This window comes from Dermacentor andersoni, chromosome 9, assembly GCF_023375885.2.
Source record: "Dermacentor andersoni chromosome 9, qqDerAnde1_hic_scaffold, whole genome shotgun sequence".
In the NCBI taxonomy this organism is placed as follows: domain Eukaryota; kingdom Metazoa; phylum Arthropoda; class Arachnida; order Ixodida; family Ixodidae; genus Dermacentor; species Dermacentor andersoni.
This window is the reverse complement of record NC_092822.1, coordinates 26,915,625-26,939,006: the sequence shown is the minus strand read 5'-3', so window position 1 is coordinate 26,939,006 and position 23,382 is coordinate 26,915,625. Positions and strand designations below refer to the sequence as shown.

Below are 23,382 nucleotides of genomic sequence, written 5' to 3'. Positions count from 1 at the left end.
CGAAACTACCCGATTGCATTGTTCCGTTCACAGCTTCACGTGCATTTGTACCAATGGCTTAACTGAGACTTTACGGGGAATGGACCGCCAAATGTTGCTCACGGCGACACTCATGGCGGCACTCATGGTGACACTTCCGACGTCACTCATGGCAACACTCCCGACGTCACTCATGGCAACACTCCTGACGTCACTCATGGCAACACTCCCGATGTCACTCATGGCAACACTCCCGACGTCACTCATGGCAACACTCCCGACGTCACTCATGGCAACACTCCCGACGTCACTTATGGCAACACTCCCGACGACATTCATGGCAACACTCATGGCGACACTCCCGACGACACTCACGACGACGACGACAACGTACACTTGGGATTACGGTTACAAATCGGCTGCAGATTATTACATATCACATATTCATGTAAATGCGAATTATGATCAGTTATTTCCTTTCGCGTTTCAATTTATGCCGATGACATAGATACACATTCCAGAGCAAGTTATATATAAGCTACGTGAGCACTTGAAACTCAGGGAATGGCGATCGCAATTGTTCATGGTTACTATATTTGCTCTTGACAGCTTGACAGCGGAACAGTGGCATTTCCAGCTTAATGGTTGAGGCAATTCTGCTTCTCTGTTTGTGTGCGGAAAGGGAGCCACGTTACAGTCACGGCTGAAGGTTTTGAGAATGAGTGTCAGGAACGGAACAAGCGTGACGGCGAAGGCACGGACGGCTACACTCATGGCGCCAAGGTACCGCAGGTGACGCTACACCCGCGTCCGAGCTGCGTCGTATATACGGCAGCCACAAAGGGGGTGATAAAAACGATGGCGAATAGGACACCGCCTCCTGTAGAGAGAACGATGAGCCGGCGTTTAGGACATCGGGCCCGAATCTGTGTACACACTCTGTGACTGTTTGGCGCCGTTTTTTGTCACGTTGCAGCCACCGAACGCGAAGCAGAAGGCACGGAGACACCACTGATTATGCCTGCTCCCGATTTTACGGGGAATGGACCGCCAAATGTTGCTCACGGCGACACTCATGGCGGCACTCATGGTGACACTTCCGACGTCACTCATGGCAACACTCCCGACGTCACTCATGGCAACACTCCTGACGTCACTCATGGCAACACTCCCGATGTCACTCATGGCAACACTCCCGACGTCACTCATGGCAACACTCCCGACGTCACTCATGGCAACACTCCCGACGTCACTCATGGCAACACTCCCGACGTCACTTATGGCAACACTCCCGACGACATTCATGGCAACACTCATGGCGACACTCCCGACGACACTCACGACGACGACGACAACGACGGAAATGGCGAAGCTACCTTGTATGGTAAGCCGACAGTAGAAACACTACGGATGGCGTAGGAAGGTAAGCCACATGCTGCTGCACTTGTTAAAGGGACACTATACTCGACAGTGATATGTGCTTGTGCGGTCCGCTCCGCCTTTTACTGCAGCTATAAAGGTGTCCCGATCTCGTCAAGCAGAAGAGTACGCATTTGGGCTGGTTGTTTCATGATTACGAGCAGTAAACAGCGCTAAACAGGACGAAGAGAGGGACGCAGACCACAGCGCTGTGGTCTGTGTCCCTCTCTTCGTTTTGTTGTTTGGCGCTGTTTGCTGCTCCTAGTCGGGTAATTGTTCGCATTTAGCCATGGCTCTTTAGGCAATTTTGTAAGAGTGTCCTAAATAAATAAAAAAAAATTGGCAGCGACACTTAGGACTGCGCATGTGTGCACATGTGAACGCATTATACCGTTTGTAGAACTCACAACGTCACGAACGAGCTCAAGTGATACACTCATGACTTGGCGCCACCTCCTCCCCATTGGCTGCGCCGTCACGTGCCCAGTGACGCACACGCTAGGCCACTTGTTTAGTCAGCCAGAACCGTCGAGCCGACATGGCGTCGGGGAAGCATGCTTGTCTCGCACACCGGATGTGCCCGGGTTCGATTCCCACCCAGACCGAATTTTACCAAGTTTCCTTCTTGAGTCTATTAATTCACTTTGTTTGCAAGAACCTCCCTGAGAAATTCGACATCAATCTTGAGTATTGCTTAACGTGATTTTGCACTTTGCGCTGTCAGCCATTTTGGTACCATCTTTCGGTCACGCCCACTACGACTGATTTTCTCCTAATGGGGCATGTAAATCTTTCGCTTTAGTAAAAGAAATTCACCGACGATTACAATACTACCTAATACGAAATTTGAGCGCAGCTCTACACGCGTATTTATTTCTCGATATAGCGGCTGGCGCGGGCAATCTGTCTCGTGCGGCACATTGAAAACGGAGATAAGTGTGACTCGACTGCATCACTAATCGGGATATCGCGAGAGGCAGAGCGTGGGTGACGCGTGGGCGCGATTCACAGTAGCCGCCGCAGACAGACCTCCGCTCATGCAGCGCCTTGTTTCCATATATGGTATCAGTGGACGTGTTCCTAGGGGTGGGGAGCGCAACCCGGACGAAAGACAAAAGGAAGTACACGATACGAGCGCAGTCTAACAACTGGTTTATGTTTTCAAACAAGTGACTAAAATATGCAGAAAATGTAAAGACGTGTAAAGTGACGCTTACAAGGGTGAAAGGGTGTTAGCCTATCTTGCCATTCAAAAACTGGCTGACAGATGCGCCTGAGTTTACATGCACGAAGTAGTCTTCGACAATCTCGCGGTTGGTTTGACTCATATTTTTATACAATATTTCGGTTTGTTCAAACAAAGGTTTGCATAAGCAATTTCTACAATGTGCGGCGAGATTCGAGCCTGTTGCATCCCTGATCGCACCTTGGTGCCCCCTAAGGCGGATGTTAAGGCAGCGTCCCGTCTGCCCAAGGTACTTTTTGCCGCACGAAAGTCGGAATGACGTAGACCACTCCCGCCGAGTAGTCGTATCGTGTACTTCCTTTTGTCTTTCGTCCTGGTTGCGCTGCCCACCCCTAGGAACATGTTCAATCACCAACTCGCCCATTTTGCCGTGTTAAATCAGTGGACGTGCTCGTCGCATGCTGACGGTGAACAGACACCGGAGCGCTACTCTGGCGCCATCTCGTAGCAGTCGTAGCCGCAGAACCCGTCTTGCGCCGCACTACGCCTTTCTTCTCGCGCTTTCGCCGTACCCTCCTTCTCCGCTTTCCTCCTCGCACTTTCTTCGCTATCGCCGTTTTCCATCCCCCCACTGCGCTCTGCGTTCGCTCTTTCATCATTCGCTGTGCTCGTTCGCTCGGATACGCCGAGGACGCCGACGCTCAATGCAGAAACGGGCTCCTAAGACCACTCGGCTCCTCTCCTCTCTATACACCCTTTTCTCTCCTACTCTTTTTGATCCCTATATCCTCCACCCATACAGCACTGTGGAGGTGCCCTCGCCCGAGAGGCCGTAATGGCGCTGTACTTATCTCTTCCTTTTCTCCTTTAAAATTAAGCACACACGGAATCCCAAGAGCTGCGCTCTAAAGTAGAAATAAATTGTTAGACATTCAGAATGTCGTGCACGACCCGTGAGTGCTATCTCGGAAAATTGAAACACCATCCTCAAAGCATAAAGTGGAAGGCATATTAAAAAGATTAGCTCGAGAACGTGATTTCGCATCGCAGTAATTTGGTCAGCTGCGGCGTAAAGTGAAACACAAGTGTAGAACCCGAAATCATGCTGGAGCCGCACGTTTTGGTGGAGGCGCAAACCGAAGTGCTCGTCCTATAGTTAGGCATAACTAGTTCTCGTTTGTATGGGAACGCAAATGCAAGGAAGGAGAATATGGTGGTTTACTCGCATCCCCTTTGAAACCGGATGGTAGCAAATAGCCAGCTAGCCTGCTTGAGTTAATCAGGTATGCTACACATGCTTATCAGTATATATATAGCATGGTGCTTCTCATCTCCTAAATTTTATTTATTACATCTCCTTATACTTTCTCTCTTCCTCATATAGCAACCTCCAAACTTATGTTGTACAATTACGAGTGCTTCTAGCGGATCGGGTGTTAATAATCTCTTCCCTGTTTTTTCCCCACCAGTGCTCTAACCATCTCTTGCCTAACTCGACTGTTAACCAGTTAGTAGTTCCATCCACTTTAAATACCAGCGCTTCTGAAAGATGGACATTACCTACGGGCCTTACTGGGAGATTACCTTTGCATTCCGTTTAGCATATGCTGAGTTGTCCTGGGATTCTTGCTGCCACAGACCCATACTTCACCCTGTTCCGAGTACTTGTTCCGGAATGTTTGTCGACACACTTTCAATTACCCTGTACATGGTTGCCGACTTTCCTGACCTCTTCTTCCATTATGTGTCCGCGCCTTTAAGGTACAGATATATTCTGCAGTAGCCGGATTCAGTTGTCGGGGCGATGTCTGTGTGCCAAATGTCGAGCCTGTTGAAGCGAATACAGTCCCTTGGCACCCACAGTGCCGTTTTTGTGCCGCCGATTGTGGCCAGAATCTCGGAACGATCTTGGAAATTTCGTGGGCCAGCCGCGTATGCCTTGAGATTCAGGAGAGTTCAGAGGGAGCGAATAGCGAAATTGCGGATGTATTTCTGATCGCCGCTCCAATGCCTGCTGAAGCGGGAGCCTTGGCGCCGGCTTCACACGCGTGAAGAAATGGCGTTGGAAAATATGGCGGTAGCCCTAGCTCCCACCTCAGTGCAAATTGTTGTGCTGTTTTTCTCAATCGAGAAGACACGACCGATTGCTTTCAATTCCTCTTGGCTCACCTGGGGCGTAATCAACAATTTGTTTTTTTTTTCGTTTGGCAGTGCTGTTTCTTTCTGCCTGGCCGCCTTCACAAATATGTCTTTCAGCCCGGTTGGATATCTAGCATCTGCTTTTAAAAAAAAATGTCTATCGTAAGTTCATTTTTTTTTGTGTGTGTGTGAATACGGGCCCCCTAACTGTAAGACATAAGCGGCTAGACCGCGTCATATCTGACATGACTGGGCGATTCCTTCAGGCCTTGCGATACGCATCACCCCAGCAAAGGCTCCTTGTGCTCTAATAGATTGTATGCGCTTGAACAGCTTTGACAAAAGGCAGCAGATAAAACCACGTCCGGTTATGTTTTCATTGAGTTTGCGTTTCCACGCGTTCAACTAAAATTGTTCGAGTCAGGCTAAGCCTAACGTATCGAAGTCGCAAGTGCTTGCTTAGATGACGATGTTTTGTGGCTCACCGACACAAAACGGTACTATGCTGAGGCTAGGCACAATCTTCGCAGCGGGTCTGACGTGCGTCACTTCCGAGAGAGCTGCCAGCGATACCGTCGATTATGTCCAGCTGTACCAGCCGTGCGACAACGTCATCTACAGCATGGGATCAGCGTGTGGGAACGTTGGACGTGAGTCGTCGTCATTTTATCTGCGACGGAAGGTTATCTTCCCGTCAACTTATTCGCCTGGTCACTCCATCAAAGTCCGCGACGACTCTGCCTCTGCAAGGGCAAGTGCAGGCATTTGGGGCATCAACAACCTGAACAAAGGAAAGATTTTTTTTTCGAGTAGCTAATCGCAGGGGTCTCCAGTTAAAAGATATCAGTAGGAAATGAGTTCTACACGTCATGCAACACGTGGCATACAAATTTCTTGTGACCGAAAACCAGTTACACCAGTGTGCGAAGTTTGAAGAAGGGGGGCCTATGCAAACCACCAGTGATTTAGAAGCATTCTGAAGAGAAAAATTGGAGTGGAAACTACGCTTTCAACCGAAATGTTGCAGGTTTCTTTATTTTCACTAAGCTCGAGGACTTTCACTTCATTACAACAGCGTTTTATTTCTCAACCAACGCTGATGTTGATCCAGAATTGACTCTTCATAACGTAGACATAAAATCGCAAGATTGTGGATATAGGCGAGGCAGGTGAAGCCATGGGCGGTCGGTTTTGACGAACGTCGATCAAACCGCCCCATAAGATGAACGTAGCTATGACGAAAAGGGTAGCAATGTGGGCCTGTTGGTCATGCTTGACAAGACTAGCCAACCGCAAAGAAACACGAGGGCAAGAAGACACGGTGTACCTGCAGGCATTACCAACACGCGAGATGATCGGGGAACACACGTTTAACCTCTATGAACCTAATGATATTCCACGTACAGGCATATGAGCAGTCATTTCAAGGGGACAAAGGCATTCGCGTTTATTAACGCGATAGCGTTATGGGCCCCGTGTCGCATATTGTCCTGCGTCCAGCATCGAACGTCGTTTCGGTAAAGATCATTCCGAGCTATGCAAACCCAACCACGCATACCGCGCAGACCCTCCATGTAGCGCAAGGAAGTCAACGAACCAGTTGAATTTCTCAAAGTAAAATATGTCATAAAAATCATAAAGTACGACTTACACACAACCTACAGACATGATAGCGTCAGATTGGAATTTGAATATACGAGAAAACATTAATTTGCGCGGAACTCAAACACAAACCCCCTTTTTTTTTAGCGTTTCTACCATTTATAGACCAGCCACGGCGTCCGAGATCTGCGCGCGCAAACCTAGGAGGCCATGGAGCGGCGAGCCCGGTTCCTTGCAGCCCCACCAGATGGCACTCGCATCTGCCGCATCGCGGCCCACGCAAGAGATCGCGCTTCTGTCAGAAAGCTCGCCTTCGTGCAAAGCGTACGCCACCAGCGTTTCCCGGTAAACATTGCGGTTACGTAAGCTCAAGTTGCCGGGAAACGTGAGAAGCAGTCAGGGACCTTTGAGTGCTATCGCGTTCCACTTTTAAAGGCGAAGCTAAAGCGAGCTCCAAATTTCTCGCAGTAACAACATACTTTTTTCATTTTTTTCCTAAAGAAAGATATTTGTATAGCGTCCTGCCTAGCTGCAATTTCAAGCGATTTGTTTTAACTACAATTGACAAACAGTTGTTCCAGCGCCTAGATCATCCAAATTATTGCATAAAAAGATGGCTGTGGCTTAGCTAAGGTTAAGCCCAAGATGCGAAGCATACTAGCCTTTATTTTAGTTGTTGAACCACTGTTTAGCCTGGTGAACTGCTGTTGCTTGGCTATATTTGGTTCGGCTAGTAGAAGAAACAACTCATGCGTTACTCTGCTTCGCCTTCAAGAGTGGAACGCGACAGCGTTCCCGTCGACCCGCCAAGGGGTGTAAGACAATGGGCTACGGCGCAGCGACTACGCGCCCCGCATTGGACGCGGTGAGCGTCGAGCAACGCAACGTTCGGCGCGGCAACGAAATGTGCGCCTGAGCAAGCGACGCACGCCTGAGGCTTAGAAACAGCTCGTTTCTAAGGCAACACCGCATTCACTAGAGGCGCTTTTGTACCGCTTCGAAGCATCGTACTCGTGGCTAAGTGGGAGCGTCTCCGTCTCACACTCCGGAGACCCTCCCAGCCCATCTTGCAAGAGCCCATCTTGCAGCCCATCTTGCAAGACCCTCCCAGCCCATCTCCCAGCCCAGGCTGGGTGGGTTCGATTCCCACCCAGCCCATCTTGCAAGAGTTGAGCCAAAGCCACCTAGAAAGCGCAGCTGCTTATATACCGCCGCGACGCCGCGAGCGACGGCGCGAGTTGGAGCCCTGTTTCTCCTCTGTCGTGACGTCAAGGTGTCACGCGGTATTGAAGGCGACACCGCCGCGCCTGAGGAGCTGGGTTGAGCTCTAGTAATATGCTTCCCATAAAATATTTAAATATTGCTGTGACGTCAAAAACCCGGGGACTAACAGCACCGATCAGCAGTAGCAGTAATCGGGAGGGTCTTTCGAGGCCACCCGCTAAAATCTTCTTCGTTGTCTTTTCTTTATATGCCGAATTGTTCTTATCTGCATTGTCCTTACCTCAATAAAGACACGGCAATATGTAGATGATTTTATTGCTTTTTTTTTTTTGAACTGCACATTTGAGTGCCTCCTATATGAGTGTGATGACGTCGTATCGTTTATACGCGAATTTTCTTGCAATGACTACTGAGATGCCTGCAGATCTTAAGCCTGAACTTTATATTTGCCTGGTGCTTTTGTTCGCAAGTGATTGCGTGTGCTCTTTTTCGCTGCTGTCGAGCATCTGATCAAGCTGTCCTATCATCTGTATTTGCTTTATATTGTGGGACAGATATTTTCGCGTTGCTCCCTTGACGCTTGCGTTTCATTCGTCATCGGCAGCCAAGGCGGGTCTCCAGGCGATCGCTGCGCTGGATGAAAGCAAGGCCAAGTACGTCGGCTTCGACTACGATGGCTCCCAGGACATAGCGTGCTACGCCAGTCTGGGTCGCATCGATGGTTGGGAGAACAACGGCTACGCTGCCCTCAGCGTCGTACTGGCGGACGACTTCTCTGACGTTGCCGCTGTGATGCCGAAAGTAATGGTAAGCGGGTTCCCATGTTGCTAAGGAGTGTCGAACGCGTAATGGTCTGTACAGTAGTGAGCAGCCTTGTCTAGAGCGCGCCGACGGTGCTGTGCGGAGCAAGTGTGCAAAACTGGATCAAAACTGGCACTGCTGTACTGTTGCACCCATGGGTATATGCCGGGAAGTGCTGGCTTCGGATTGACATCTTTCTCGGCGGGCTGGCACAATTTGAAGACGCGTCTGGCGGCGTTTGGCAAACAGCATTCCGTCTGTCACAAGGATGGAGTATGTACTAAAGCAATATAGAAGGTGCTGTTTTAAAGTGGAACATTCCTTTCATATCGTCAATCAGTAGCGACACAGAACCTCTTAATGCGATTCCAGCTCTATAGAAAAGGAATCCCAGTTCGTTGTTCGCACGCCATGGACGTGTGAAGCACAACCGCATCTTCAGCAACTGAAAGCAACGCCGAGCCGCGGAGCTACCGGCAGATAAGGCCGGGCCTCTCCAAGAAAGGTTCACCGCTGATAATGGATATGTTGACTTCGCATGTAAAGCCGTATTTTCGCTAAAAAAATAGGGGCAAATACTCCTTAATTTGTCCTCGTATGTGGACACTGGCGGCGCATTTCTGCCGTCGACTTCGCTTTGAAGTTCCGTATAAAGTCCAAGGGTGATCAAATCGTCGATCGCCGCGTGCCGTATGCTTTACGTGCGAGGGTGAGCCGCCATACACGGCGCAATCTCGTGCACAGAATGTAAGAAAGCGGGGAGGAAGCGCGCCGTCTTCCGTCGCGCTCAAGGCTTCGGGGGGAGGGTAGGGAGGGGGGCGGGGCGCGTTCCGCTCCGGGCCGCTGTATCTTGGAGGTGGTCTGCGATGAGGGCAGTGCAAGGCGCGCTGTATTTTCGTGGCTTAGTTCGCATTGGTGCGAGACGCAGCACGAAGGTCAATTCGCTCGCTGCTGCTGCCGCGCTTCCTCATTGCAACGTTTTGACAGCGAGTTTCCGCAGTCGTGGAGCAAGATGTGTTCATGTTTGCTTGTGCACGCCATGCTTGTTAATATAGTTAGTATGTCTATGATTACAGGTTTATACGACCGATAAAACTACTATCCTTACTCGACATAGCTGTCCCCTAATTTCCTATCACAATCGGCGCTTCGCCTATTGGGTGGAGCTGCGACTTTCCCATTTTAACATGCAATGGATAGATGGTTCGACTAATCCATTTGCCATCTCCCATTTGCCATTGGTATATAGGATACACTGACTGAATAAATAGTAAATGAACATAACTCTTCAAGGTTTTGATAATCAGTGTTAGAATATATGCCGTAAAATGCACATCGCTAACTGATGTTTCTTTTACTTGTCGTACTTAATTTTGCGTAACCCTGCTGTGTGAGCGCCCTGACTGCCTCCTTGGTATTACGTGTGGGACTTTTTTGCTCTTATATGCACGTTCCCGTAATTTCTCTTGTCCTGGCAATATTCTTTTTCTGGTCGTGTAAATTACCATTGCTTATTACTCGTGACTGTCCTTCCTCCTTATTATGCAAATCCCCGCTAGGAGCCCTCACAATAAAATAAATTAGCTCGATGATGATGATTAGGATTACCTTTGGCGCTCGAGTGCTTGCTGTGTGCGCGTTTGCATGACCACCTGTTATCATATTTTGCTCCCGGAAGTTCGCCTTTGACGCCATCAATGGAACGAGTGCCGGAGACATGCCGAAGATTGTCGGAATCAAGATTAACCCGGCGGATGCAGACTTGACGAAGGAAAACGCAGAAAAGCTCCGCGATCTTCTTAGCGGGTAAAACCTTTTGCTTTCCTTGCTGCGAGGTCTTATGCCAGCACGCGCAAACGTGCGTGAACCCTTACGTTAGCAAACGCTATCGTTACACCTGTCGAGGCATTAGAGATTTTAAAGCGAAAGCTTTACTACGCCTGTCAGCGAGCCATTTCGGCTCGTCGTGCTGTATGCCGTATGCAGGCAGCCGTTCACCGTATGCCATGTGCCGTGGCCGACGAACGACCTTGAGCCGCCGTTGCCTAGCAACGCCGCAGCCGCGCTCCAACAGATGGCGCCACCGTCGACGCCGCTGCCGTCGCCGTTCGCTCCGCCAGATGTGCTCCCCTGGGGTAGAGGGAGAGGAGGTGTCGCCTCGCGGGGGTATATATATATATATCTATATATATATATATATATATATATGCGCTTCGCCTCAGTGTGTGTAGTCGTTATGGAGCGCGCGAAAGAGACGCAACAATGACAGAACCAAGCGAGGAAGAGAGAACGCGCTCAAGAAACGCCAGAAGAAGCGTAGCCATGCAGCTCTTGCTTTCACAATTCAACTAGGGTTAACCAGAGCTAACCCACAGGCAATTTTTTTTTAGCTTTGCGTGACACGCTACCGTATTACGTCATACGCCGGGCCCACTGTGCATATTCTGCTGACTACTGTTCCGGTTACCGCGGTTGCGTAAACTGACAGTAATCAGACCAGACCTCGACCGCCCACTTCGAATTCCCCCTTGCGACTTGCTCTCCGTCGCTGAAGCGAGAACTGTAAAACCAGACATCGTTTAGTTCGTTCTCTTAGGAACGAAGTATTGGCGATCTCTTATTGTTTTGTTTAGATCCGCCCCATCCTTTAACGCTGCTAGGCCTGGATAGAGGGCAGCGAGCGGGAAAGTATTCTGATTTCCACACCCGGCAGATGGCGGCACAGAATTAGCGTCCGTGATGCGTTTTCTTGATGCAGAACACTCTAAGAGCCTAATCATCCACTTCGCTTATTATTTGGTTGTATGATCTCGCACGCCACGCTAGGACGGTTTGTTAAAATCCACTACGGCTCGGCGGAGAAGCTGCGCATGTGCAAAGGGTCGAACATATCACGCGAACCTACCGGGTACTGCGCAAAGCTCAACATCTCTGTTTACCTCCACGTGAAAGAAAAGGATGCAGCCTTTCAAATACCCAACCCCACACCCGAGCAGCGGGAGGCCGTGCTGACTAGTTAGGACCCTCGCAACCAGCAGCAACTGGTGCGGCGGGCCCGGGAGACAGCAAGAGCCGCAGGAGCCCTGGACTAAGAGCGCCTCCCGCACAAGCAGAAAGACACCTGCTTGTCCTTTCCTGTTTTAAATAAATGTTTCTCCTCCTCTTCCTCCTCCTCCACATGGTTAAAGAAAGGAATATCTAGTTCTGGTTAGGAGCACATCATGTGAAGCATTTGTCCTCGCGTTTCATTGCCAGGACGTACTCTCTCTGCGGACTGCTTCGCGGTAAGTCTACGCTTCGCTTGCACAGCACGCCACGCTTTTCGCGCCTCCCTCTCATCAGCAGCAATTTCGTCACCTCCTTCAACCTAAAATTTACAAACAAGCTCCTCCCACGGAAACGCAGTACACCTGCCTTTCACTTCTGAAAGAGAGCCGAGCCAGATGGAGTCCGCTCCCATCCTAATGGATTTGCTATGCTGATGTAAATGCTTTAGGCTAATTCGAAAACAAAAGCTAGTTATTTCAAGGCAAATTTTTAGCTATGGCTGAGCAGTGGTATCGAGGCCACACAAAATTTGCCCTGGATGTTCAGGTTTCATCCTGAACGCAGTGACTGATCTGTACGGGGAAAGCAGCTGTTTTGAATACGTGAAACGATTACCTTTATGCAAATATTCGATACTTCTTGACTGACGCGCTGCGTTCGAGTTGGACCGTGTACATAGAACCTAGCAATTCTTATTTTGTCGTCGACTATAAGTCATGATGGAAAGAGACGTGCGCGGAGTTGTTCCCGCTTCTATTTAAAGCGAAAGCATTACTGGCCGCGAACTTGCGATTTTGCCGTGGCGGTGCTCCGAGGAGGCACATGACGTCACAACACGTGCCTCGCGGCGGATATTTCTCTCTCTCTCGCTCCCTAGTCACTACTGTGCATGCACCACTAGTAGCACCGACCCACAGGGGTTCCACCGCTGCGCAGCGCCGCGCCTTTCACCCGCCGCCGTTTGGTATGACGTCACGCCGCATTCCTCGTCGTTGCGTTCGCCTCCGCTCGCTTCGCCAGCTGCGTCGCATGCCTGATAACATGTCGGAGGATTGAAAAGGAGAGCTCGCGTGTGCCGCAACCACAGTTGAGGCGGCAGTATGGACGGCGACAATTCTGATAAGCAGGAGGAGGCCTGGAATCGACATCGGAACGAGATGAAGAGGAAACGAATCGCCCAGGAAACAGACGAACAGCGCGCCGAACGGCTGGCTAAACGCCGCAACAGAGCTAGACAACCAGACTAACCTGGACTTGCAATCAAGGTTAACCAAAGCTAACCATGCTATGAATTAGCTTTCGCTACGTATACCCTGGCATAGCCGAGCTATGCCACTGCCAATTTTTTAAAGGAAATCATTGTTATGCAAGGTGATGCACGCGCCAGTATTTTCAGAGCTTTCGCTGCCACAGAAAAGAACAGGACTAAAGTTGACAAATCTTATTTCTATAGTTGCGTCAGTTGCCTAAAGTGTAGTTCATCCGGGTGCTCCGCTGTAGGACCCTAATTCAAAACTCGTCAAGGGACATATACAGCGAAGCTGCTACCCTCTAGTTTGTAGGCATTCTTTGTGGGCTCGTACTCACCTAAAGAACAGTATGGCCACCATGTCTGTTTGAGCGGCTGCAGCCACTCGCAGCCCTCAAACGGCAGCAGGCAAACGTCTTTGAGATTCCGTGTAGCAGAATTACGTTTTCTCGTATCTTCCACTCATAATCCGGAGCTATCAGGTCTACAGCTTGTGTGTAACTCGTACACTACAAATTCTCTGATGCGATTTACTTGAGACAAATTGAGACAATTCAATAAGGCACTTGCGCTAGGCGGAAGGCCTAGAGGAGCGAGCACGTATGCAGCACTTGCGCACGCGTTCGGGCGCGCTTGACGTATGTCGCTTGCGGTGGTAGTGCTTGTCTAACGTCGTCTAACGTCGTCTAACGTCAGTTGAGGTGGTGGTACTTGTATAACGTCGGTTGTGCTTGTCTAACGTCGGCAGCAGCTTCGCTGTACATCCACTTTCACGGGGTGGAATATACCTGGGTTTCCCTTTTTTTTTGAAGCCTACTGGAAGATTGCTCGTCAGAGGCAAAGATGCTTCTCATTCAGAAGATTCACACACAATATTTATCTCCTTACCATTTCGCAGCAGTCGGCGGGCGTGATGTCGCTGGCGTACGCAATAGTTTTCGCGAGTTTTAAACTAGGCATCTTAGACAAGTGTTTACCAACAAATTTAAAGGAATCACGCGAAATCAAGTTATCTTCAAAGTGAACAGCATTTCTAATGCGAACGTAAGAATAGTGGTGTAGTTAGGCTAGGGCGGATTATTTTAGTGCGCGTCACATTGTACTGCACATGTTTTGTTCTGGTCATTCAAGCTAGAAGGCACGAAATGGGGAATATGAAACAACGTGGACGCAGGACTATTGTAGTGCATTTTGTGAGTAATGGTTTCGGTGGACTAGAACTACATATATTCAATACAAAGAGGCTTTTATTTCTCTGTGCCCTTCGGTGTTAAATTTCTTTCATGTAATGCTCTTGGTCAAGTTGGGTCTATGCATTCCGTGGTCGTTAAATGACTCTGCGCTCCGTCTTCCTGGTGTGGAGTCACCTCGAACCCCCGAGGTCACGTAAGGTCATTGCTATTAATAAGTGCAAGTGCAATAAGTGCAAGGCAATAAGTGAAAGAAGACGCTAGGAAGCGCTCACTCGCTACTGAGTTTTGTTTTGGAAGAACAGCTAACATGCATGTTCAAAGATCACGTCTGCGTCTTGTCAGCTGGATCCAAGCAACGCAAGAAACAAAGTGTAACTTTATTATCGGATGTCAAAATAGTACGTAGCCATCTTGTCAAGTAGCAGAATTTATGACTTTTTTTTATTCTGTATCTCTCACCTAGTCTGTAAGACGATGAGCAAAACGAGAACAAGGTGAAAGCAGGAGCCAACGTTTCGGCAAGTGGAATTGTCTTCTTCAAGGCCACTTTTCGAAACGTTGTCTCCTGCTTTCACTTCGTTCTCGTTTGCTCATCGTCTTGAATTTCCATCTCCCACTTACCCCCTGTTTTTCCTTGCCTGTAAGATACAGAGAAATGAACAGATTCCTCTTTGTGAAGCAGCAAGTTTGTTAATTCGTTAAAGCACACATGAACATAGCTGGTCTTGTTTATGTACTCTCGATTTCTGGTTAGCTACCTTTCTCTATTTCTTACAGCGTGTCCCTGGTCATATTCCAATCACATCCCGAAAGAGACGTCGTCCCCTGCACCATTGCAATAAGCGATGTCTTGATAAGCAAGGTGAGAAGGATTCCTTTCCTACATTATAACAGCCTTGGCTAGTAAAGGTAAATGCTTTGAGTATTAAAGAAAAGAAAAACAGCTTTCTCCTTCCTGCGCATGCTCTGTGAGTCAGGTAACGTAACTTAGGCAAAAATTTCGTCACCCGTCGGTTCCGTTTCGGTGCGACATGTCTTGAAGCCTGCGCTTTGGCTGTCGTCGATCGCCAATAAATATTGAATATATAAGCTTCTGTTTCGTCTCAACTTACCTGTGTCGCAAGTTACGAGTGGGTTGGGCCCCCCAATTTTCGAGATCGTTTGGCGATTCTGGCGTCCCTAGCCTAGGCCGCTGTCTTGATGCGTCGGCATGAATTGTCTAGGCACAGGTACGCATCGAACCAAGCATGAAATGGCGTTACGCCTTCTTAGACTTTTAAAGCTAAGCTCTCTTTTCCTATTCCCCTGGTCTTGGCGTTCGTCGTTTCCTTACCGGATATATCTGTCCGCATATATATATATATATATATATATATAATTGTTATACGTATATGCCCCAAGCGCAAGTACCAGCTAAAGGGCTTATGTTAACCCTGTATGCTGACCGTCGAAGTATAGTTCGAGTCAGCGCTCTTCAGTTTGGCGCAATAAAAAAAAAAGCACTACATAAATCCAGAACACACAATGTCGGTTTGTAGGAATCGCTAGAGCATACCCAGGTCTTCATGAAATAGTGCATTACATAATTTTAAGTTAAGTGGGTTTGTTTGATGTACTTGGTTTTATGCAATTAACTCTTTCGGTATGCATCATTGGGTGCCTGCCAATTCTGTTATAATGCTCCAGAATCGCCCCAGAATGCTCCAGTGTCACTACAGAATGGGTATTTTACAGTGTGACACAACTGGTATAGAGCCGCAAATGCACTTGCATACACGTGCCAATGGGACACAAGCGGCATAGACGTCGTAACACTTTTGCGGTGCATAAATATAACCATCGCGTGAGATAAGTTTCATTGGAAGAAAATAAACCTAATCGTATGGGTCTCTTTGAATGGTTTAGCATTTATTTAAGCGCTACGCTTCACATTGACTCCGACAGGTTAATTGCATCTCAATAACAGTTATTTGCGCTTCGGTTCCCGTACGTTAGAAAAATTCGTCCTGTCATGGGCGCCTTGAAGTCGCACAAAGGGTTTGTGTGACCTCTGTTGCATGTATTCTTTTGTGCAGTAGTCACTAGCTTTTCATCTCCCTTCATGTGCATTTTGTGTTAGGGTTTTTGCTTTCCTTAGCACTCTAACCATGTTTCATAATATTTGCACCGGGTGGTCATGCTGGAATTATTAGCAGCGCAAAGACATCATACCTTTGCAACCAAAGTGGAAGTGGAAGCTCTCGCGGAAGGGCAGACGTGCAAAATATATAACAGGCTGCCCTACAGCAGGCGCAGGCATGAAATCTCAACGTAGAAGTTAACGATGCCCACATGAAATTCATCGCTTTGCATGTGTCTATAGCTAGCGTCAAAAGTCGCAATATCCGTGCAGTGAACCGACTATACAACTGGTAAACACTAATGAGTTGACGCTGCGCCTATAGCTTTGCTTTACTGTTTGCACAGCCGTGTTAGTAAACATTCCGCTAAGAGCAGCAGAAGGTGACACGAGCGAAAATCTCCGAAATTTTACGGTACGTATAAAACGGTCACCGGTTGTAACTACCGCACTCCAGAGAGCTAAGAGTGCCACGTCTGTGCGCAGGTGACATTTACTTTTTCAGATTTGGCAGGGCCGTTGCTTATACGAAGCAAAAATTTAAAAAAATCCGTTTATGGCGCTGGCTTGTAACCTCACGCGTTTATTGCTTCTTTCCATGCAAGTTGTAAGAGCTGCATGAAGCAACAAACTAAGAAAAAAATAGAGGCGGCGCCGGAACACGGGGCTTTCTTTCCTTCCCTTGTTGCGGCCATTATACCTTGCAAGGCAAGACGAAAAAAAGTAAGCTCGTACACGGTTGGTAGTCAGCGCGACATGCTCATTTTCTTTAGTGCCCTGTCGTACAAGCGCTGGTCCTATAGAACCCGAACTATATGCTACGCTAACCGGCCCGAGTTACCATATTATTTCATTTTTTCATAGTTTCGGTTTCACTATGGGAACCTCGTTTCGTCTAATCCACTCCAGTACAACGTGATCAAATTAATGCAAGACATTCTTCTGCCCGTCGCCATATCTACGACCGCAGCGTTGATTCTGATCACTACCGACGGTCAACAGACGGAACGTGGAAGCCCCTGCGTGGGCGCAAACCTTGTTCCCCGCTCCACTGTGAGTATCAAGAATATATATACATATATATATATATATATATATATATATATATATATATATATATGTATATATATATATATATATATATATATATGTATGTATATATGTTCACACGCGTACTTGTATGTCTATATTGGGTGCACGTTTCACCGCCTAACAAATGTTATCGCACAGCGCAGGACGCGCCTGCATGTATCGGAAGTTTCTAGAAAGTTATCGATGGTTCTATCCGCGGCCTGTTTTTACGGAACCTCGTGTTATCTGGTTTCATTATCTGGTTTCCAGCGATAAGTCTGGAACACTCGACGACTGATCTATAAGAGCCGGGCGCTTGACCAGCTGATCAGATTTTGACGATCGCCGACTGTGTTCGCCGTTGTCGCCGTTCTTTAAGTGTAGCCTGTTTTGTGGGCACAGGTTCGCCCAATAAAAGTTACAGTTTCGTCTTTCACAGTATTGCTACTGTGTTCTTTATACGTCACTACCACGTGACAATATATATATATATATATATATATATATATATATATATATATATATATATATATATATATATATAATATCATCGACGATTTCAGACACAATTGTAACGTTACGTAAGGTTAACTTCAATTTTTTGAAAATTCGCTTTTTCTTTGTGTTTCTTCTTTTGGCTTCAGCGATGTTCACTCATTGGAAGCGCAGCTCGAGATGGGCACAGCGTCCCTTCTGGATTCTCCAATACGGTTGTCATAGAATACCTCACTACCGCTTCTACAAGATCACTGGTAAGCCTGACTTTCATTACGGGTATTTGGTCAGGGCTAGATGGTTCAATATTATAGCATCGTATACAGCCTCAATATAGAGACAGGACTAAGAGGCAACGCGGCAAATGGCTGACTAGCAACTGAAATATATATTTGAGACAAAGGAAACAAATCTGGAAGACACGTCTAGACACAGATAAAGAAAAAGTGCACACGTGAATATTGTGCATTCAAAGAACAACAAACACAAAAAGATTATTCGTGCTGTGTTAGTGTACTAGCTTCAGGCAATATTAATAAGCAACTTAAACCAGGAGAGGATGCTTGGTACACCAGAAAGAGACCCAAGAAACCAAAGTGCGGAAAAAAAATTATTTCGAACACAAGTGACTTGACTTTGAAGGTACTTCAACAGGAAGTCATTAAGTCAATATAATAGCTCCGCAGCGATGCAGTTTATTGGACATCTCTGTGCTAACAGACCAGATTACCGGTGATCTATCCGAGTAGTGGAACGGGTGCCAATGGAAAGAAAATTTCATCGAGGATGGGCTAAAATTGATAGAGATGTCTGGCGCTGGATATGGTGTAATTCCTGCAGTGAATGTGAAATAGGCTGATGACGATGATGACTCGTCAGTTTTGAGACGTTGTATTGAAACGCGGTACAACAGTCAATTTATGGCAAATAAAGCTTCACAGGAGGACAAAGATTACATTCGTTTGGGCAGATCAGCGCGATCTAAATAACGGACGATCTGATTTTTTTTTACTTATACAGAAAACAGAACGAGGATAATTACAGCCTTTTCTTCTGAAAAAGGATATGGGGCGTATCTTGCTCCTTCATTTAGGTATTTTTTTCACGATACGGATACAGAAGCTTGATCGCGAAGCCCTGATTGGAAAAGATTGCACGAGTTCTTAACTCTGTATTGTAAAATTCATTTCAGGAATGAGCAGCAGGCCGTTAAACGGCGACATTTGTGCAAACGCACAAATTTCTCTGTGAACTAAAGAAATTGTTCGAAGAAATTGCTCGTGTTCAGCATTTCGACGTGCACAAACACACTCCCCAAGCTGCATGAATTCTGCATCTGCTGAGACACCACGCTGACCATCAGATCAAACTACTCGGCGAACTTCGATTGCTCGTACTGATATATACATTAAACACTGTAAAACGTACGCGTTTATGAACTATTCGTTATGCAGTGCACCACTCAAATCAGTACTCGCTTCGGTATTTTTATCGTCGCACATATTATTCTATTGCTTCGAGTTTCGATGATAGTTAACGTTTTATTTTAACAAACAAGTGGCGTAGTTATCATGTGTCTTCGGCGGCGCGTTGTTCGTAAAAATACGCTTCCGATGTTTACGTTTGTGGTGCATAACGAACAACGCAATCACAGCTGCCTGACAGATCGGTGAGGCATCGGACGAAGTACGGGGTGGCCGTGTTCAACCTGGATTATTACTACCTGGACCAGTACCCGGACTGCCCGGCACTCAACTTGAGCGCGTTCAAGCTACCCAGACCAGACAAGAGAGCCACGACCGCCTGAGTCGCGGTGACTGCCCAGGATTTAGCGCGTGCGAGAGCAGAGTAATAAAACATAACGATACCTGCGTGGAACTGAATCGAGTGGCGTCTGCCATAATCCACGATTTTTTTCCGCTCACGTGAATTGCTTCGCGACGGTGTTTTTTACGTTCGTTAAGGCCATGTCATTTGTCTGGTAGCTTGGCTATATGATTTTTTTAATGCGCTAGCATTTATCGGACAACTCGAAGGGTAAAACGTTTAGCATGTCGAAGCGTCTTGACCTATGGTCGAGGAGGCGTGCTCCCAGTTTGAGAAGTAGACAGCGGTGCCGCCACGGTACGACGTCTACGGTTTCAGTCAGCCCCAAAGAGGGTGTAGTAGCGGGTTGGTTGACTAAATGTATTGGTGGAAGAACTGGCCAATTGATGACGGCTGAAAATATGTAGTAGGAAGAAAGCAGGAGACAGAACGTTCACTGGAAGTCTTACGCAAAAGGATGAGTCTTAGGCAGTTATTGAATGACAGTTAGGTCCCAGTTGTAAGCCATTATCGTCGCATGACCAATGACACGCGCGCACGCACGCACGCGCACAATATCTTTATAAAAACTCAGCGATGAACGGTTCGATCAGAGTTCTGTAGGAAGCACCACAGTGTCAGCGCATGACTGTTCTCGGCCAAAAGCTAGCTACTACAAGGACTAAAAACATTTCTGTAGTATATCGCCTGTAGTCACAAAATGGCTCTTAAGCTACAACTGAGGGCTGTCCAGAGGGCATGTGTGACCGGCAGAGGGGCTCGGCCTCTCTGTCCCGACGTGGGAGCGTCCCGGATCAGTCCCAGACTGATCCCTCAGGGCCTAAATGGAGTTCTTCATACCATACCATACAATTTGTTCGAAAGAGGAAATGCCAACTAATCCTGATGCTGTGCATATTGTTACGAGCCGTTTCGACGAACGTGAAATACGGCCATCACCGTGGCGTTGTGCGTGTTCGGCCATCTTGGCTACCTGTGTAAACAGACGGCATATAAATCGCGCCTTGCCTGTCATCTGTTTCACGCCCCGTCACGACATTACGAGCGAATACAGCGGGTCAGGTGCAAACAGCCCTAACGAACGAAGCTTTGTGAATTCGGGCCCAGAAACCTTTAAAAAAAGCGCATAGACAGATGCATGTAATGGTTATGACCATCACTACTGAGCCTAAGGAAACATAGCTAATTTTCGCATTTCGATAGCCGCACACATTTTCTTTGTAATACGTGTCGGTGACATCCATCACGCATTGAACTAATAATTTAGAAAGCACGAGATCACTACGATAGCGGCATACACCATACCTGCGAAGAGAAGCGTCATTTGGGGAAGAAAAAGAGAAAGGAAATCATTTGCATGATATTTTTTATTCCTTTCTTTCTGACAATTTCATTAATTTCAGTAGCAACTGCAATTTACTAATACCATCTGAACATTGGCCAATCTCCCGTAGTGGGCATGCGCCATCACAAAAGGAAAACGACACCAAACCTAACAGTACCTTAAGTTTCGCGAAATTCAATTTCTTTTCCCTGGAGTACGTCCTCGGATACATGCCTTAGACATTTACCGTCACCGGGCTGATATGCCTCTTTGAATCCATTCGGGGAAGATGCTGAGACGATCGATAATTTTTTCCCCGCTGTTTCTCATATTTATGTAAAAAAAATTAGTTACCATTTTGACAACTTGGAGTAAATTCTTTCATCCCGGACATTTCTCTTTTTTTCTTTTGAGGGGGAGTGAGGGGGCGCTTCTTCCTTACCACTGTCGCAAGGATGCTTGCTCTGCCGTGAAAGAACTTCTACTTGTTTCGAGGAAATATTAGAAATACATTACGTAATGATATTTTTCAATCATTTGCTTTCTTACAAAGCTTTCTGTCGTTATTAGTAAATACTAAACGTCTTTTATAATGTAATTTGTGCCTATTGGTCAATCCCGACCAGTGGGTATGCGCAATCAGTAAAAGAAAATCAACCCAAACCAAGACTGGCAGGTGAGCTGGCAAATTTCGCTCCCCCCACCCCTTTTTAATTTTCTGCTTGCGCTCATAAAATGTGCTGTAGGAAAAGGGGACACCTCGCGAAGGATCATTCCGCTTCAGAAGACTACCAGTATCTCTAGTGTCTATTTGCACACTTGGTTCATTACAGCGCTATGCCGCACGGCGTACTTTAACGATGACTCGGGCCATATGCCAGTATGCTCATTCACCAATTTGCATAGCTCGTTGCTCCTATTCAGTGATTTTAGCGGAGCGGCGCCTACGCGCCGCCCTTACAGAGATACTGCATGATATTCAATGCATATCAACGAATTTTTTATTGAATGCGACACAAAGTCAATAGAAACACAACATCCCTTCCATAATAGTTCTTTTTTGAGGGCGCGCGCTACGAAGACGCTAGTGATGATCTTGAGGGGCACACCATGTTCCCATTAGACTTTTCAGGTTTCATGAAACTTAGCCTCCCGCGCTCTCTTCCTGCGTTATCATGTACGCGGCCATGTGTTAGCCGTCGCCACGTGCAGCAGGTCCGGTAGCTCACTTAACTGCATCGCTTTATGCCGCAAGGCTATGGCGATTTAAGATCGCGTGACAGAGCCAAAAAAAAAAAGAAAGATATGAGTGGGCTAGGGTCTCAACTACTGAATACCGCGCGTCCAAGCTAACGTTAGCCAGGCTGTTCAACGAAAAAAAAAAAAAGAAAGATTGGAAAGGTGCCGCGCAACATGCGACTATAAAACACGTTGTGTTCAGTCGTTAGAGGTCTGACGACCCAACACCATCGCTCTTATTATTGTATCTTGCAACGTGTTTTTTAAATTTCTTTTCCCCTTGAACAGCTTGGCTACCGTCAGATGGGCTACCCTACAGACTATCTGTACGTTGCGTCAAACGCACACATACACGATTAAGCTTTGACAACTCTGTCAGAGATTAGGCCATTAGATAAAGGCCTGGAACAGGCCGCGGTGGCTTAGCGGCTATGGTGTTGCACTGCTAAGCACGAGGATGAAATGCCGGGCGCGGCGACCACGTTTCGATGGGGACGATATGCACAAAACGCCCGTTAAACATCCCCAAGTGGCCGAAATTAATTCAGAGTCCATGCCTATGGTGTGCCTCGTAATAAGATCATGGTTCTGGCGCGTAATACACCGAAATTTAATTTATTGTTAAAGGGACACTAAAGCGAAACATTAAATTAGTTTAGACTAACGAAGAATTGTTTGAGAACCCTGCAGGTAGTCAATCTAAAATAATAGTTTGATAATTATATGACAGTAAGAAGGTCGAAGTATCAGCATTTGAATTTCGCGTCGAAAGCCCGACGGTACGTCATTGTTACGTCAGGGACTCCAAAGTATGTTTTCGCATTTGGGCCGCGTTGGCTGAGTAAAGGTTGCCGAAACTTGCAATGTTTATTATTTGGTTCCTTTAGAACAATGTAGTCAACCTGTATCGCTATATAAGTAAGTAAGCCCTAAAAGATGGCATCAAAGTCAATGACGTCACAGCGACCAGGCGCGGGAACTTCCAGGAGGCGTCGCCGCCCGTATTTCGTTCTTGCGCTTTTTCTGGCTTACCAAGCGTCTTATCGTGGTAAGAGTGGTGTTTTTGGTGTCGTAGAAAGGTAATTTACTGATGCAGAAGAAATCATTTTTCTCTTTAGTGTCCCTTTAAAGGCTTTAAATTTCCTCGCGTGATGCGAAGTGCGGCAAACGCTGCGGCGTCAGTGCGAGTTGTCTGCGCAATCATCATCGCCGTTTAAGTCGTTCAGGTATCACGTCGAAAACACTGCAAAAGCCTGTTCCAACGATATCTTGCCGCTGTACATTTTGCACATTTACTACTGCAATCAGTTCATTTTATTCTCCGTGACCTTCCTTTGCGTTTTTCTTTCGTTCCCTCTCTTGGGCTCGTGGAGTGATTGATGTCGAAGTATTTCGCATGGTGATGAGAAGCACTGCGCTTTACTACTATGAGTTCGAATGTTTTACCATACCGGGCTGTTGTACGCT

The 23,382-nt window shown here is 47.2% G+C and overlaps 1 protein-coding gene across 1 annotated transcript; it reads left to right on the top strand.

The window, feature by feature from the left end:
* The first annotated feature begins 996 nt into the window (after positions 1–996).
* On the top strand, positions 997–19,391 carry LOC129383848 (uncharacterized). Its single transcript, XM_055068782.1, has 7 exons — positions 997–1,363; positions 5,254–5,373; positions 8,154–8,356; positions 14,618–14,702; positions 16,869–17,012; positions 17,675–17,782; positions 19,180–19,391. The coding sequence occupies exons 1-7, from the start codon at positions 997–999 to the stop codon at positions 19,185–19,187; spliced, it is 1,035 nt and encodes a 344-aa protein (XP_054924757.1). The 3' UTR covers positions 19,188–19,391.
* The last annotated feature ends 3,991 nt before the right edge of the window (positions 19,392–23,382 follow it).